We start from the raw sequence: 16220 nt of genomic DNA on the forward strand, positions 1-16220 counted from the left end.
ACCTATCTCCCATGCAATAAAACTAAAAGCCTTGTGGGAAGAGGTAAGCAGTAGGCATCATAAATTCTTGATTTTACCAAGGTTTGTGGAGTATGCCTCAAAGGTATTCTTGGGCAAACTAAGGCAACAATCCAAATGAAAATACAGAGGAACAGCACAAAATTGTCAGATAAGCAATGTGCATAGATTTACTGTTAACGGTTGGTAGTCAAAAGCAGTTCTCTCTCTCCTTTCCCTTGCCCTAGCACACCTACATCTCCTCTCCACATGCCCTAAACACAAGCCAGGCACCAGGCAGCTAACTCACAATGCAGTCTTCCCTTGGTGGGACAACTTGCCTGCCTGTTCTCCTTCATCCACCTACCCCTTTCCATGAAACTTGTAGGAGTTTAATATCCTGGGAGCATCTGCTTCTCTGTCAAACAGACTGCAACTGGCCCGTGAGTTAAAGCTTTACCCAGGCAGCGCTAAGACAGACAGCAGGATCTCCCTCAGACTGGTGCAGAAAGCTGTTCAACACCCCCATGCAAACGGGGCTCCAGCTAGATAGGAAAAGCCAACAGCCTGAGCACACAGTGGAGACACAACTTGCTAGACAGCAAACCTGCAGGAGAGGAGCCTGACGATCCCGAGCCGAGCACAAACAGTGCCGCGCCGTCACGCCCAGAGAGAAAATCAAACATCCCACTGGGATGTGTAAACGGGACATAACCCACGAGGCAGGGGGCAAACCTCTGCAAAGAGCCCCACGTGTGGCTCTGAGCACTCACGCTGTGGGAGAGGCAGCTGGGGTCAGGGCAGCAAAGGGAAAAGCTGCACGGGGTCCAGAAAACATCCTGCGGGGAAAGGCTGAGCAAGCTGGAACCAGCCAGCATGGACAGAGGTGGCTGAGCAGGGAAAAGATAGCAGAAATCTTAAACGTGTGCAAAAAGTGTATTTTCAAGGGGCTGAAGCACCTAACAGCTCTTCAGGATGAAGTCAGGCAGCTTTCCTAATTGTAAAGCAGGTGAAGGACAGGGACACATCATTTAGAGGGGCTGGGGTGTCTCCAAACCTCTCTGTGGTCACGGGAAGCAGGTTCATAAAGCCAAGTGTGATGACTTAAATGGGGCACCAATATTCATTTCCAGCTCTGCCACTGGGTTTTAGCCTGGATACCACATAGATTTTCAACAAGACACCTAAAATGAGTAGAAATTCTGTACTTCTGTGTCACAGTGCAGAAAGAGCTGTTTTTTCCCTTATTCCTGCAGAGGAATAACACCACTTCCACCCACAGTGGGAGATGCATACCGCAAGGACCCCAAATATACCACAATGAACAGAGTGGGAAATGGGTGAGTACCTAACCTAAAAGACAGGAACACTTGTTATGAAAACCCTATTTACTTAAGGTCCAAAGTTGCTTCGTTCCACCAAAGCAAACACACAATCTCAAGGATTTATTGCAAGAGCTTCTACAAAACAACAAAAAGCCCCTCTGCAAATACTCAGTCCTCCTCAGCTGTCCAGCTCTGCTCCTTCAAGTAACATTTGCCTCTACAGACCAGCTAAGTTTTCTTGGCCTCTCCATCCCATTCCAGTTCCACCAGCTGGCTTCCTGTGATGTTGCCCTTCTTGCTTTTCCTGAATTTGCAGTACCAGCAGAAGGCAGCAAGGGCCAGGAGAAGGATCAGAACCAGTGGTAAGTACAAGATGAGGTTCAGCAGTGATGGGGATGAGCAGATCCTAGACATAACAGTTGACTCTGAAGGAAAAAGAAAGAAAAAGTGAGGCCCCAAGCTAGTTTGAGTTGCTCTCTCCTACTGTTTCTCTAAGTTATATTTTCTTAACACTTTTCCCTCAATCTTCAACAGCTACCAATTTTTAAGAATTCATACAGGCTACCTGAGGAGAAGTGGGAGAGAAACCAGGTAATTTGCCTCAATTTCTTGTCTGGGGAGGTCAGATAAGGCCCTGGCTTGTTCACCTGAAAGATCCCAACAGAAACTGCACAGTTCTTTGGCTAACCCATTCCACACTGGGCTCAGTAAGGAGAAGCAACACACCCTTCACTGTTCTGCATCCCTGCCTGACACCAGTGATAGGGTGGGGCAGAGCTCTGTCAGAGGCTGCACCACTGAGCAAGAAAGGACAAGAGGAAAGCAGAGGAAACCAGATCATGAGGTCCCTGTCCCTCCCAGACACCTGCCCCTCCTTGTTTCTGCTGATCTGCTGTGTATTTCATCCACACTGAGCTGCAGGCAGCTGTGAGCACCATCCTCATCCCTGGTAGCTCTTGCAGAGCAGCTCCCCAGTTGAGGTGGAGGCTGCAGGGTACTTCAAAGATACCCACATCACTGGAGGAACACACATGTACACACAGAGCCACCCCTCCAAAAAGAAAAATAATGTTTAAAAAAGAAGGAGAAAGAAAAGCCACCCAGCTAATCCTCTGCCTTTTGTGAAAATCATGAAAACCACTTGGCAAAAACACTTATTCAAAAATTGGAGGAGAATTTACTAGCAGTTACTGAGCAATTTTAGCAAAGGCTACTCCACCAGTAATGGGTAACAAGAGACAGAGGGAGCTGATGAAGGAGAAATCTGAGTGCTAGAGGGAGCCGTGATGGACAACAGCAGCAACACAACAGCAGGGGGGATGAAGTGCTGTCAGTCCCTCTCTGTGCAATTAAACCCAGATTAGCTCTGCTGGAGGTGCAGAGCCATGAGAGCAGGCTCCGTGTCTGGCTGTGGGAATAGCAGGCACAGGCAGGGCTCTGCAGGGTCACCCTTTCCAAGCTGCTCAGCACTGGGAATTGCTGCACCCAGGCTGGCTTCAGGCATGGCAGCTCCAGGGCTGAAGGCATGAGCGCAGCTGCAGGATCCTCTCAGCTAGCTGCATCATGATTGATTCCACAGTTTATATCTTCTCCTCCACATGGGTCATCTGAGCCTCCTATTTGCCCAAAGCAGCAACAATTCCTCTCTATTACCTGCCTAAAAACACTGTGCACCTGACTGAAACCTTTGCTTTTATTTATTTAAACTCCTGCATGCAGAACCCGGTCTTTGCACCCAGCATGCACTCCGACTCACCCCAAAGAGACCACAGGCTGTTTTTAGAGCCCTCACTGGAGACAGACTTGCCAGGAAACTCACACCAAGGATTTCTCCCCCGAAACACTTAGGGTTGTGGCCCCAGCATGGCGTTACCTGGCGGGATGGTGGTGAGCTGGGTGTACCCCGAGCGTGCCGAGGCTCGCAGAGTCCAGTCCTTCCCCTCGCTCTGCTGCTGCCATTCCTGCACCTGGCAGTAATACGCCCCAGCATCTCCCCTCTCCACGCTGCTCAGCGTCAGGCTGAAGTCGCCAGCAGAGGGATGGTGAAGGCACAGCCTCCCCGCCAGGTGCTCCCCGGGGTGCTCCGTGGTGCCATCGCGGCGCAGGGCGAGCAGGGCTCTGTCACGGCCGCCGCTCTGCACCTGGAACCAGGTGGCCGAGAGCTGTGTGCCGGGCCGGGGGACACCCTGCAGCCGGCAGGGCAGTGTCACTGCCTCGCCCTCCCTCGCCGGGATGCTGTGGTTGGTTTTCTCCATCTGCAGCTCACGCTCTGCGGTAGGGTGGAAGCACAGAGAGATGTTGTGGTGTTGCACTGCTGTAGAAATTCTTCTGCCTGAACCCAGAGGCTTGATAGAAACCCTCCGGAGCAAAGCATGTGGGATTGGAATGGCCCCTTGCAAGAGGCTCTGCAGGACACCCTCAGGCTCTTGTGACTCATTCTCCCTGGGGTGTTGTATCCCCACCTTCCCCATCATTTCTGCCCCCTGTGCTGTAGTACTTCCTGTCCCCTCCAAGTAAGTGAGAAAGGCATCCTTTGGACCGAAAGCTATTTAGGAAGCTGGAATTCTCTGATCCACTTTATTCAGGGCAGCAACTCATACCCCAAGCAAGGCTGAAAGAGGGAAGAACTGAGTCAGGGAGACCCACAGAGCAGCTGAACCTTCAGTCTTGTTTCTTAGCAGCAATGTGCTGCAGGGTAAGGAAAACCAAGTGTTTTGCTTCAGGATGCTCAGGAGTACCAGGAAAGGGCAGCTTCTCTACTCACAACGTTGTACAACCAACCAACTGCACCAGGTGTTGGAGGGAAAAGAAAAAGGCCACAATTCACTTTGTTACAAAGCATTCAACTACATCTGCCAGTGGCAAAAATAGCAGCTCGGTTGGTTTGGGAGGATGTGGTAAATCTTCCTAATTCCCTATTTCCCTTTGAGAGGCACTGACAACTCCTGCATCCCTAAGCCTCAGATCCAAAGCAGGAGCTGCTGCTATTCCTAAGCCCTGCCAGCTTAGGAGAGGCCTGGCAGGAGCCTGTCATAAGTTGATCCAACCTTCTTCAGCAGCACCTCTAAAAGGGATAACACCTGCTCACCTAGGCGTTTGAGCTTCAGCGTGGTCCTTCCTGATGTTCCCTCTCCGAGTTTGTACCAGCCATCCACCAGCCAGAGCCATTCCTCTACCACACAGTAGTACCTGCCCTCGGGGTTTTCAGACACAATCTGCAGCTGGAATGTGTTGCTGGACACCCTCTGGCTCAGGAACCGGGATTTTTGTGCAGGAGAGCTGAATTCAGACCCATATTCCAGTATGCTGTTGTAGTTGGCCCTGACAATTTGCAGGGGTTTTGCATCTGCCAGAAGAGGCAGGAAGTACCAGGTAACAGCAAACTGTGAATTATTCTGGGCAAACACAATCCTGCACTCGATGGCTGCGTTACTGCTGGCAATCTCCACCAAGCTGTCTTTCGTAGCAACCTGGAGCTTGCTTTCTGAAATGGAGAAACAAAACAACCATGCCAGATGCAGCTGCCAATACGGGGATGCTGGCAAGGAGAGGAATAAAGCTGTCCTGAGAGAAACACACTGAAAGACGAGGGAGGAAGAGGGTGCACAGAGGACAAGGACTCATTAGGGGATGCTGGAGCAGAGGGCTGGAGGAAGGAGGGAATGAGCAAATGCACACACCCTTGCTTGAAGAATAGCAGGGAATCACAGCTGGGTGTTACTGGGCAGGAGAGCAGCAGAGGAGGTGCTATGGGGACCATGGAGCAGGAATGGGGGATGGAGGCAGCCATGGTGTTGGAGCTTGGAGCCAAAGCCTCTGTTTGAAGCAAATGTGTCTGTCTACCACTACTCCATCAGCAGGCTCACACATATGTGACAAAACCAGCCCACGGCTTTGGAGACTGTGAACAAGTGTTTTTATCGCAGAGAGACTACAGAGCCTGTGTGGGTTTCACTAACAGTTGCCATCTTGGGTGTTTGCTGTGGTCATTAATCCAAAACCACATGACAGGGTGCTGCACACCCTCTGTGATCACACCCAGGGATGGTTCAGTGCTGTGCAGCTGAGGAGAGCAGAGCTGTGGTGCTGCCTGCAGCTCTGCCCCCCAGCAAAAGGCACTGGGGTCCCCATATGCCTGTGCTGCTCCTGGTTTGAGGGAACCTCTTCCCACAGCACATTACCTGGATGCTGGAACTTCTCCTCCAGCAGTGAAAAGGCTGCAAATCCATATCTTTAAAGATCCTCCAATCACATGCATTTCCCCTCCATGCTGAGACACCACCTCTGTCAGGTGGAGTCAGCAGTCAGGGGAAGGAGTGTACACAGGGATTTACCCTTGGGTAGGCTCTATGGAAGCACAAATCTCCAGAAGGGGACATTGAAGATACTCAAAAGCCATCTGGAGATGGTCCTGGGCAGCCTGCTCTGGGTGGCCCTGCTTGCACAGGGAGTTGGACCAAGTGACCTCCAGAGGTCCCTGCCAATCTCCACCATCCTGTGTTTCTGTGACAGGGGAACTCGTCACACTGGAAAAAATGAGACACTTCATCCTTGACTTCACCTGCTCAGTACCAAGGATGTCACTCAGGCAGTTGGTGAACTGCCAGGGAAGGAGGGGGTAGGAGGAGTCTTGCTTGAGTATGGCCTGGCTTGACACCCACTGGGGCAGAAAATTCTCCAGAGAAGGAAAATCTAGAGCTCAGAGAGGAGGCACAGGAACTGCTGCCTTGTGAGCTTAATTTTGATGAGTAAAATTGCTGTTATGCTCTTGGAGATCACCTCAAGAGGAAGCAGAGCTCTTGCTGCAAAACCCTTTTGTTTTGGGTCCAGGTCTCTACTGCTAAAGATCAATTACCAAAGGGGCAGAGCAGCTGCCTGCCTCTTCCTTTCCTACATAACGCCATGGTCCTGTTTTCCCTTTCATTTTCAATTTAATTAACCAAGCTGAGCATTTTGCTGCCTGTCTCCCTGTGAACACTGACTGCTGATGCCTTGTTCTCTACCTGGCCCAGGAACAGTGGAACAGTCCATGTGGGCAGCTGGCTTGAGGGACAGGAGGTGAAAACGCCCCTGCAGTTCACTCCAGAGTGGGGGAAGCCACAGCAGACAGCTGCACTGAGAGGCTCATGGAGCACTGATTATGGGACTCCATCTAAGAAATTGGAAATGAAAAAGATCTGTCCTCCTTCCCTGCCTGTTATAATCCTTCATGGATGTCCCTGCCATCTGAAGATGATCCATAGACCACAGCAGCATGTAAACTCCTAAAGCATCGGCTGACATTAAGCAGTAAACAAAGTGCTGAAGCAAAAAGTCAAAAACTCCAGTATCTCTGCAGGCTTCAGCTATAAGGTTTCATATGAGAAGAAGAAGGCTGGTGATTTTCATGATTTGCAGCTTCATTTTCTGCAGCTTTGCCTCATCCTACTGCTGCCTGAGTCGGCTTCCTTCCCAGACCGCTCTACCTTCCCAAATATCTATCCTTCACTGGCTTGTGCTGTGTTTCTGAGAGGGATGGCACTAGAGCCAGCAGCAACCTCCCAGTGTGCATCACCCTCTCCCATTTCCCAGCACCTTCACAGTGTCAAAGTCTCCAGCAACAGCTGCGATACATTTGGAGCCAAACGTTGTAGTGTCTTGCTGCTACCATCTCCTCTGTGCAGGTGCTCTGCAATTACCCCTGCTCGTCTTAATGCCATTTACACTAGAGATGTGTGCTCAAAGATGCTAGTTATTGTCACCCCTGGCCTCAGTGCCACCCTGCCCCTGCTGGCTGTAGATTAGGTGTTACACAGAGCATCCCAGCAGTCAGCTCTGCAGGGCAAGGAAAGAGGAGCAGTGGAGCAGGACAGAGAACACCAGAGAAAAGAGCCCAAAGAGGCAAGAAAATGCATTACACCACAGCAAACCCATCAGTTAGAAAACATGAAAAACTCGTAATTTCAGTTCACTGGGTTGTGATTCTGAAAATGCAAGGATTAGAGGAAGGAGCACTTAATGCATGAAAAAAGAGCAAGAACTCCCCTTTGCTGGCAGAACAGACACGAGGAGCAAAAAATAAACCCAGGCATATTCTCACACCCGCCTCCACAGGCTCAGAGGTCTTGGCCAGGACAAACCCTTCAGTTCCTGCAGCAGCCCCAGCTGTGAGCAGGGCATGCTGACACAGTGGTGCTGCCAGGGGCAGCAGGAAATAGGGTGGCTGAGGTCTGTTTGCAACGTCTCTCTTCCATAAGAGGATGATGTTCCCAGTGGGATGCTGGCACGAGGGATGGCAGCAGAGCCCCTGCCTGCAGGGGTGGCCATAAAAGGGAACCCTGGGCATGGCCCCTAGCTGTGCAGCCCAGCTGTGCCCAGCAGGAGATACCTCCCCACAGAGTCCCTGGCACCCTGAGGCTCAGTGCTGGCTCCCAGCCCAGCAGAGAGCCCTGGTGCCTTCACAGCATACCTTGAATATGCTGGTCAGGGAACACAGACATGTCCCAGCATCAGCTTCAGGGACTGTCTCCCTCCACTGCCTCCCAGCAGCCCACACCATGGGGTGTATCTTGCACCCCGTACATTCAGCTGGGCTTCTTGGGGGGCATTACTTCTTTCCAGCAACCAGGCTTAAAATCCTAGTGGCAAGGCTGATCCCTGTAAGCTTGGCATAATCTGCAAACAAATAGATATTGCCACTTGCCAACACCAAATTTACCTCCAAGGTTTTATCAGGTGCTGAGGAAGAAATAGAACAGGCAGCACCTGGGAGGTGACCCACTGGGGACACCCCAGACATCAGTGGCCTTGGTTGCCCCTGGTCATGTTTGATGGATTACAGTTGCAAGAGAGAACTTTGCTGAAGGTGCTGCTTACCTGGCAGCACCACCTTTATCCCCACGGCGTTGGACCTGGTGGTGGCTGCTGGTTGCCCCAGGGGCAGGATGTTCCTCCTCCAGACCTGCACCTCACACTGGTATGTCCCCTCATCGGCAGGCAAGGCATTGTGGATGTGCAGCCTGAAGGAAGTGCCAGCCTTCCCCAGCTGTGCTTTCCCCTGGAAGTGTGGCTGTGCTGTCCCCCAGACCACAGTGCCATTGGGAAAGACCCGGACCAGTTCATGGAAGGAACCACTGGGTGGGTTGGGCTGGAAAAGCCACCACACAGACATTGGCACCTCCTCCAGGGTGTAGTTGGCGTTCACTTGGCAGACAAGTTCAAAACTCTGCCCGTATCTGATGGTGGCAATTCGGCTTGTCAGCGTGGCATGCAGACCGAGACCTGCTCGGGAGGAGAGAGCCGTTGGCATGGGGACAGAAATCCTGCCCTGTGCCACCCTACTGTCACTCTCCACTTAGTTGCACTGTGCTCTGCCAGCCCCATGCAGCCCATGGCCTTCTCCCACCTCCCAGTCTTCCACCCCCAGTTTCCCAGAAAACTCTGAGCATCCTCTCTTCCACAGTCCCCAGTCCCATACCAGAGGAGCCAGGAATCCTGATGTCCTGTTTGCTGCTTCCCTCCACCCTCCTCAAAAGCTAAACAATTCCTGTGGTCTGACCAGTGCTCTCAGACACTCAGCCCAGCAGCAAGAAAGGAAAACCACCCTAAATCACAGCCAAAAGCTGCCTCTCCATAAAGGCACCCAAGAAGAAAGGATCTGGGCACTGCACACCATGGAGGTTAGTGGCTCTGCACTCTGACAAGAGGGCAGAAGAAGCAATCAGATGTCAGCACCAGGGGTGTATCTCTGACAAATACCACCAAATACCACAGACAACTCAACAAGGTGCTTTTTTTTACTTAAATACTACAAGTTATTATGCTGCTACAACAGATATTTTGTATTTCATCTTGAGACAGAAAGACCTACTGAGTAAGATGCTGCCCTTCAGGCCTCTGGCCATTTTAGCTGTTGTCTCCTACTGGTCTCTCCCAAAACACCCCATGGAGGACCCTAGCCAGAAATGTGGGTGGCTGAACTTACCCATGGAGCTGACTGTCACTGCTGCCTCTCCCTTCTCCGTCCAGCTCTGGCCTCGGTAGTGCTGTGTTGCTTCACACCTGTACTGCCCACCATCATCCTCGTCCAGCGCGCTGGGGATCACCAGCATGAAAGTGCCGGAGCTCGCTCTCTCCAGCCGGAGCTTCCCCCGAGTCCCCCTGTCCTGGTAGGCTCTGCCCAGGCTCAGGGTGCCATCCTGCTCCATGGTGGCCACCAGCACCTTGTCACCCGGCTGCTGGGGTGGCAGGTGCCACCACCGCACGGACACGGCGCCGCTGGCTCCCTGCACCTCGCACAGGAGGATCAGGGAATCTCCCACCACGACCTGTGGGGTGCTGGTGGACACTGACAGGCGCATGAGGCTCTCTGCAAACAACAGTTACCACGTTGGAGGGGATGCTGTGCCCCTTAGGGAAAGCCACTGAGGCATTAAAAGGAAAGACTTGATCTATCTTGGCATTGGAAAAGGAAGAGGACTGGGGAATTGTCTAAAATTTTCAACCAGGCTTTCCTTAAAAATTTGAAGGCTTTGTGGTTATGGTTTTTTTGGTTTGGGTTGGGTTTTTTTTTTTTCTGTTTAATGTCTTTCTTGGGACGTGGATACATAAAGAATTAGTTAAGAAACAGAGTCCCAGCAGGCAGCTCCTGCTACATCAGAATAACCATTATCTAGCTATGACAAGGAAACCAAGAGCCTCCTACACACTTTTCTTTGAGTGGTGTCTCACAAATCATCCATCCAAAACATCCCCTGATGGAAATGGCAATGAACCCCCCTCCCCAGACGTCCCTGTTCTGCTGGGTTTTCCTGTGATTTTCAGAAGCAGCAACAAATGTTGCTCGCAGTTTTGGTAACAAAGACACAGGAGGACCCAGACTCCTCAGAATTCTACCTATTTGCCCCAAAACTTACTGTGAAGAGACTGGGCTGAAGGTTTACACTTTGTTGACAGCTAGCGTATCTGTCGTGCTAATATTTGCTAAAGCAAATGCTTTTCCCATTATCTATCAAAAATGATGGCATATTTGCAGTCTTGCTGCCCCTGTCAAGATGAGGCCAGACTTAAAGCATTCCCCAGTCAAGGATCCTGTAGTCTTTACCTGGAAAAGCAGCCATTAGGATTTACTAACCTGCTGGCTTCACATTGACTTGTATGCCTGATGACAGATTGGTTTGGATGCTGTGCAAGTCTCCAGGAGTCTTCATTTCCGACACAGAGCAGCGGTACGTTCCCTTGTCCTTCAGCCCCACCTCATAGATGGTGAGGACATAAATTGTGTTGCTTGGCTTGAATGCTCGGAGCTTCCCCAGCTTGGCTCTCTCCTCATATTCTTCCTCCCAAATTAATACCCCATGGGGGTCAACCCTGGCCACTTCCACGTCATTGAGGAGCCAAACCACTTCAAAGTGCCTGCTGCTGCTCCTTTGGGCTCCCACCTCGCAATTCAGCTGCAAGGAGTCCCCTTCAGAAAGGGAGTGTTCTGCAGCAGTGATGTCCACTGAGAGGTCTCTGCCTGTGGGCAATCAAAAGCAAGGAGGGTGATGGGTGGCCCTGCCCATGCTTCCCTCCTGCCTGGCAGAGGGAATTCTCTGTTGAAACATCTTCTTTCGTTAGAAAAGTGATAAGGATTGGAAACTTTCCCCCCTGGGGAGATGGTTTCCAGCTCCAGGCACTAAGCAGCAGTTGCAGGTGGATGAAGTGCCAGAGCCACAGGGAGCTGAGCTCCCCCTCCAGAGCAGCTAAACCTGACAGAGCAGAGCACTCAGTGGGACAGCCTTGGGCCACAGCCACCCCCTGCTCAGCTCAGGCATCTGAACTGAGGGCTGCCCTAACTCAGAGGCATCAGCTTTTGCAGGTGCTGCCCCATTTCACCTCCTGGAGCTGTTTTACTGCATGCAACACCTACCCTGTAAGCCAAAAAGGGGCACAAAGGGGTTTTATCACAGTGGTGGTTTTAACTCTGCGGCTTGTGGCGGAAAAAGGCATGTAAAGGGCTGGCATTCAAGTTGCTTGTCTGAATCTGCTGTGGCTGGCCCTGCGTGCTGCAGCTCTCAGTGGCTGCTGTGGGCTGTGGGCAAGAGATGCTCTGCAACCTGGAGAGGATTTGGGTTAAGTTCCTACAGAAAAAAATGTCACGGCTTGTCACAGCATGGGGAGGTAGGAGGGAAGCAAGATAAGGTGGAGGTCATCTAGCCCCTATCCTGCCCCTTATACAATTAGCAGTAGGTGCTGAGCAAAGAGGGCAGTGACAGGGAGAACATAAAATCGTCTTCCCCTTGGGCAGTCAGCTGTGTTTGAGGTAAGAACCCTATCTCTGGGTCTCATGATACCATTGATCTTTCTCACTGGGCATTCAAACCCCAAAACCCTGTGCCATGACCCCACAGAGCAGTGGCATGGCCAAAAACCTGTAGGTAAGACTGATCCCTGATTCCCTGGCTCACACCACTCTGTCTCCCTGGGTCACTGTGGTGATCCCTGAGCCTAAAAATGAGAGAAAGGCTACATGCTGCAGTTTGGAAGTAAAACAGAACAGCTCCCAGACCACAACTGGAAGGGCTCAAATAATTAATTGAAAGCAGAGCACCCTGTGAATTTAAACACTGGCTCATAAACAGTTTGCAAACAGGAATCCCAGCTGCTGCAGATATGTTTGGCATTCCTAAATATTTGCTGGAGAGTTTATAGAAACTGATGGAGCACTTAGCTGCAGTCAGAGTGGTCACTGGCTCTCAGTGTGATGGGGTGCTCAGTCCTGCAGCCTGGGGTGCTGGAGGAAGAAACCAGCCCTGCAGCTTTGATGGAGGGCTTGCACACCCACTGCTGTCCCTCCATGGCGACACCAGCAGCGCCAATACTGCCACCATAATGTCCTCTCACCACCACCTGACAAGAGACCACACTTCCCTCCCCCTCCTCCAGGTACCTTGCTCCCCTGAGCCACGTACAGAGTGCTTAGTTCTCACCCATTTGTTTCTTTGGTTTCCTGCTCTGACTCACCACCCTCCCACAAGACATCAGTTCCCCTCACTGCCCCAGTTCTGCTCTGTAGCCTCCTCCATCTGCTCTGAGGTGTGGGCACAGCGTGCACCACTCCACAGGCAGAGTTTCAGTGGGAGGCTTGCTCCCATTTTACTGCATATTGCTGTATGTGTTAAAGGACACCAGCTAGCCACAGCCTCGTCTTGGCTGCTCTGAGGTAAAGCTTGCTGATGAGAGAGAGAGAGATTTTCCCTTCCTCTGGGCACAGCTACTCACGCATCGGGGGGAAGAGCAGGGTGAGGGACTGCAGCCAGCAAAGGCTGGTGGCAGGAGGGATGGCAGGCAGGCTGCTCAGAGGAATGGCCTAATGAACAGCAGCACCAGTTGCTCTGGAAATGAACAGGCTGGTGGCAGCAGGGACAGGCAAGCCACCCCAAAAAGAGCCATGCAGCACATGCAGCACATCCCCATGTCCCTCTGTGCCTGTGGCTGAGGCCTCGTGACAAGCAGCTGACTGGGATGTACTTTTTTAAGACCACGAGACCCTCGAGGCAGTGTGACACCACCGTGTTGCACACACTGGAGCTCAGTGCTGCCAAGGAGCCAGGCTGCTGCAGGCACACACTGCACCCTCTGCTAGAGCCTCACACAGGTCTGTGAGGTTGGGCATGCTGCTGGCATTGGAGATGTGGCTGCATGAACAGCCAAAGCTCCTGAACCAAGGGCTGCCATGGCCCTGAGCCCAGCCCAGCCATCAGTGCCCAGCCAGACCCACCAGTGTGTCCCTGGGCTGTGGCAGAGGCAGGTGAAGGAGCACCGAAAGCTGCTGCTGTAGAGCCTTGAAAGCACAAGGGAGTTGGAGCCAAACCTGAGTTTGCAAAGGCCTTACCCTGGCTCACGACTGCCAGCGAAGTCCTCTCCGTTCTCTTGCGGGAGATGTCCTTCCACGTCTCGTCAGGATCCTCAATCCACTCAGCTGCCTCACAGTACAGCTGGCCCTGGTCAGATGGCTTCACTGCCCCCATGAAGAGCTTGTATGTGGTGTTCCCAACCTTGCTCAGCCGCACATCCCCCTCCAGAAACCTCTGCTCGTAAGAGGGCCCTGGCTTCAGGGTGAAGTCCTTGGAGAGGGTGAGGACCTCCTGGGCGAGGTGCTCTTCTGCTCCCTGAAGAAGGTACCAGCCAACTGAGAGATGTGTGTGCTGGGCAGTGGACTTGGACACTTCACAGGTGAGCTCCACTGCCTCCCCTTCAGTGAGGGCGAGGGCCTGGGGAGCCATGGAAGCCGAGAGGGTGTCTGCAATCACTGAGCAGGGGGAAGAAACAGAGAATCATAGAATATCTGGAATTGAAAGGGAACCACAAGAATCACCAAGTCCAGCTCCCGGCCTTGCATGGGATCACCCCCAAGAAACCACAGCCAGGCCCTAAGGGATCTGACAGCATAGGAGAAATATCTTCTCTAGCTGACTGACAAGGCTTCCCTCAGCTTCTGTTGAGGTGTGAAGTGATTAAAACCTCAGCAGAGAAGAAAGAACAGTGAATCTCTTTGCAGCATTCTTTTCAGTCAAACTATAGCCAGTACTAATTAAGCAACACCAAGCATATTAGAATCCACCCCCTCACTATCCCAAATGCAGACTGGCGCAACACCAAGATAAAGGAGAAAACAGGGCTGAACACCAAGTGGAAATACCATACCACCATGTAGACTTGGTGGGCTCACAACAGGGCCTTTCCTTGTGTGTCTCCACCCTGTCACCTTCCCTCCCCAGTGGAGGAGGAGGGAAGAGAAGCAAGAGCTGCTACCTCCCTCCATCTGTGGGTATCCCACTTGGGTTGATTCCTACACCCTGAGAGGACACGAACAGGTAATGCACAGAGCCTGGAAATTCCTGCTGTCCTAAGTGCTTGGCTGTGATCTGCCATGTCTGTGTCAGAAGTTGACACATGGAAGAGCAGAGGCTTCCTTTCCCTTCCCTTGCAACAACCAGAGAATCTGCAAGGGGCTATCTGACCATACCCACCTCAGCCCCATTAATTGCCCCTTTTCCCAGCTGTCCCTCTGACTGAAGAGCAGCTCTCCCTAAGGCAAAGCTGGGAGCAGTAGAAACCTGCCCAGCAGGCAGCAGGGCTCTCGTTGAGGACCCACCGGAGAGGCTGGTCTTGGCGCTGTAGCTGCCGAAGTACCTCTCGTCGGTGTTGGGCGTGTGGCACTCGTACTGGCCGGCGTCGCGCTCCTGCAGCTCGGTGATGTGCAGCAGCACGGCGTCGCCCTGCAGCCGCTCCACGAAGATGCCGCGGCTGCGCACGCGCTGCGTGTAGATGGCGTAGGGGAACGAGGGGTCCACGGTGCTGACGATCTGCACCTCCCGCTCGGGGGCTGATGGCTGGTAGATGGACCACTGGAAGTTCTGCTCCGCCGGGCCCTGGTAGCCGCTCACCTTGCACCACAGGGTGACGTGGGACCCTGCCACACGGTAGAGAGGTCCCTCCTGGACGGTCACCACGCGCTGGCCAAGGGTCAGACCTGTCAGTACATATGGGGTACAATTACAACAAGTCCTGTAACAACAGAGCCCTGAACTTTCTTGTCCCCTGCCGCACTGGGGGTCACACAGACCAGAGCATCATGGCTAGAGGGCTGCTGAGCCTGTTCGTGCCTGAAGAGCCTCTCTCAGCCAGCATTGCAGAGGAAGAAGAAACCAGGCTGAGATCACTGGAGGAAGCTTGTGGTGCGTGAAAATTAAGGGGGCCAAGCTCTCGGGTGCTGCACAAACTGTGGGCAAAGGGAGCAGGGGGCAGAGCTGATCACTGCCAGAGGAGGAGATGCAATGCAGAAACTGAGGGACATGGGACGGTGGAGGTCAGCAGCAGACTGGCTGCTGCAGAGATGCTCCATAGGCAGAAACAGAGGAGGCACAGGTGAGGGGGTCAGCAAGAGCTCCTCTGAAGGCAGGGGACACCAGGAAGCATCAAGGGTTCCCTCCATTTCTGCTTGCAGAGGGTCTGGGGATTGTCACCCACAGACCCTCTCCTTCCACATAGCTCCCAGTGGTGACACTCGCTCTGTCTGGTGCTCAGCATGCACAGCAAGCAAAATGCCCACAGGACATGGGTCCTGAGTAAAAAAAACAACTGTGGAGGCCAGGGAAGAGAGCTGGTGACAGCACTGCCTAAGAAACCTTCAGAAATTCTCTCCCAGTGGAAGAGGGAGTGAGGTAATCCCCTCCACACCCCAATCAGCCACACAATGGGGATGTGTACATCCCCTCACCAAAACCCTCTTAGGGTTTGGGCTCTCATTTTGGAGTGAAACCGCAGTGCAAAAGGAGCACATGCTGATGCACCTCTTCCCATGGCCACTGAGCCAGAGCAGTGCTGGCTGAGCCACCCGTGCTCTGCTCTCCCCGCAGCTGTCCCAAGAAAGCTCCGACCACTGGGCAGGGCACTCACCCAGGAGGAGGAGGAGGAAGAAGAAGGCAGCTGCCAGGCACCGTGCCAGCCCCATGGGAATCTGCTCTGCTTGGATCCTCTCCCAGAGGGGTGGTGGTAGTTCTCACGGGCGATGGCGACAGCCACCCTGCTATTTAGAAAGTGGCTGGGAGGAAACTGTCAGTGGTGGTTTCCTCTGCTTAGAATGGCAGAGAGAAGTTAGGGAGCTGGGTGAAACAGCAAAGTAACACCCTCTGGGAGGTGACAGCCAGCACCCTGTCCCCAGGTCACCTGGGCAAGCGTGATGATGCCCAAAGCCCCTTCTCCCAGCGTGTCCACACCATATGCACCTGTGGGCACCTGCTGGCTGTGGCTTTGCTGTCCAACAGCAGCTCACAGGCTAAATGTCTGTCTCACTCCTCCCACTTTATTGCATGGAGTAGTTTGCTCCCTGCCAACAGCGAGGAGGGGGCAAGGGGCTGGATTCGAGGGAGGGAT

At 52.8% G+C, this 16220-nt stretch overlaps 1 protein-coding gene across 1 annotated transcript; it reads right to left on the reverse strand.

The window, feature by feature from the left end:
* Nucleotides 1-1427: 1427 nt before the first annotated feature.
* Nucleotides 1428-15933, reverse strand: CD101 (CD101 molecule). Its single transcript, XM_085076140.1, has 9 exons — nt 15744-15933; nt 14440-14817; nt 13177-13593; nt 10435-10818; nt 9286-9669; nt 8178-8582; nt 4411-4806; nt 3196-3591; nt 1428-1747 (listed from the first exon to the last, which is right to left on the reverse strand). Exons 1-9 carry the CDS (start codon nt 15796-15798, stop codon nt 1551-1553), a joined length of 3012 nt encoding a protein of 1003 aa, XP_084932266.1. The 5' UTR covers nt 15799-15933; the 3' UTR covers nt 1428-1550.
* Nucleotides 15934-16220: the final 287 nt, after the last annotated feature.

This window comes from Lichenostomus cassidix, chromosome 1, assembly GCF_008360975.1.
Source record: "Lichenostomus cassidix isolate B80296 chromosome 1, HeHo_3.0, whole genome shotgun sequence".
In the NCBI taxonomy this organism is placed as follows: domain Eukaryota; kingdom Metazoa; phylum Chordata; class Aves; order Passeriformes; family Meliphagidae; genus Lichenostomus; species Lichenostomus cassidix.

Excerpts from the sequence above, each read along its gene's own strand:
- CD101 (XM_085076140.1), bottom strand. The coding sequence starts at position 15,798 with ATGGGGCTGGCACGGTGCCTGGCAGCTGCCTTCTTCTTCCTCCTCCTC. Across the intron at positions 13,594-14,439 it reads CGCCAAGACCAGCCTCTCCG|TGATTGCAGACACCCTCTCG; the intron begins GTGGGTCCTCAA and ends CCCCCTGCTCAG. Across the intron at positions 3,592-4,410 it reads GCTGAAGCTCAAACGCCTAG|AGCGTGAGCTGCAGATGGAG; the intron begins GTGAGCAGGTGT and ends ACCCTACCGCAG.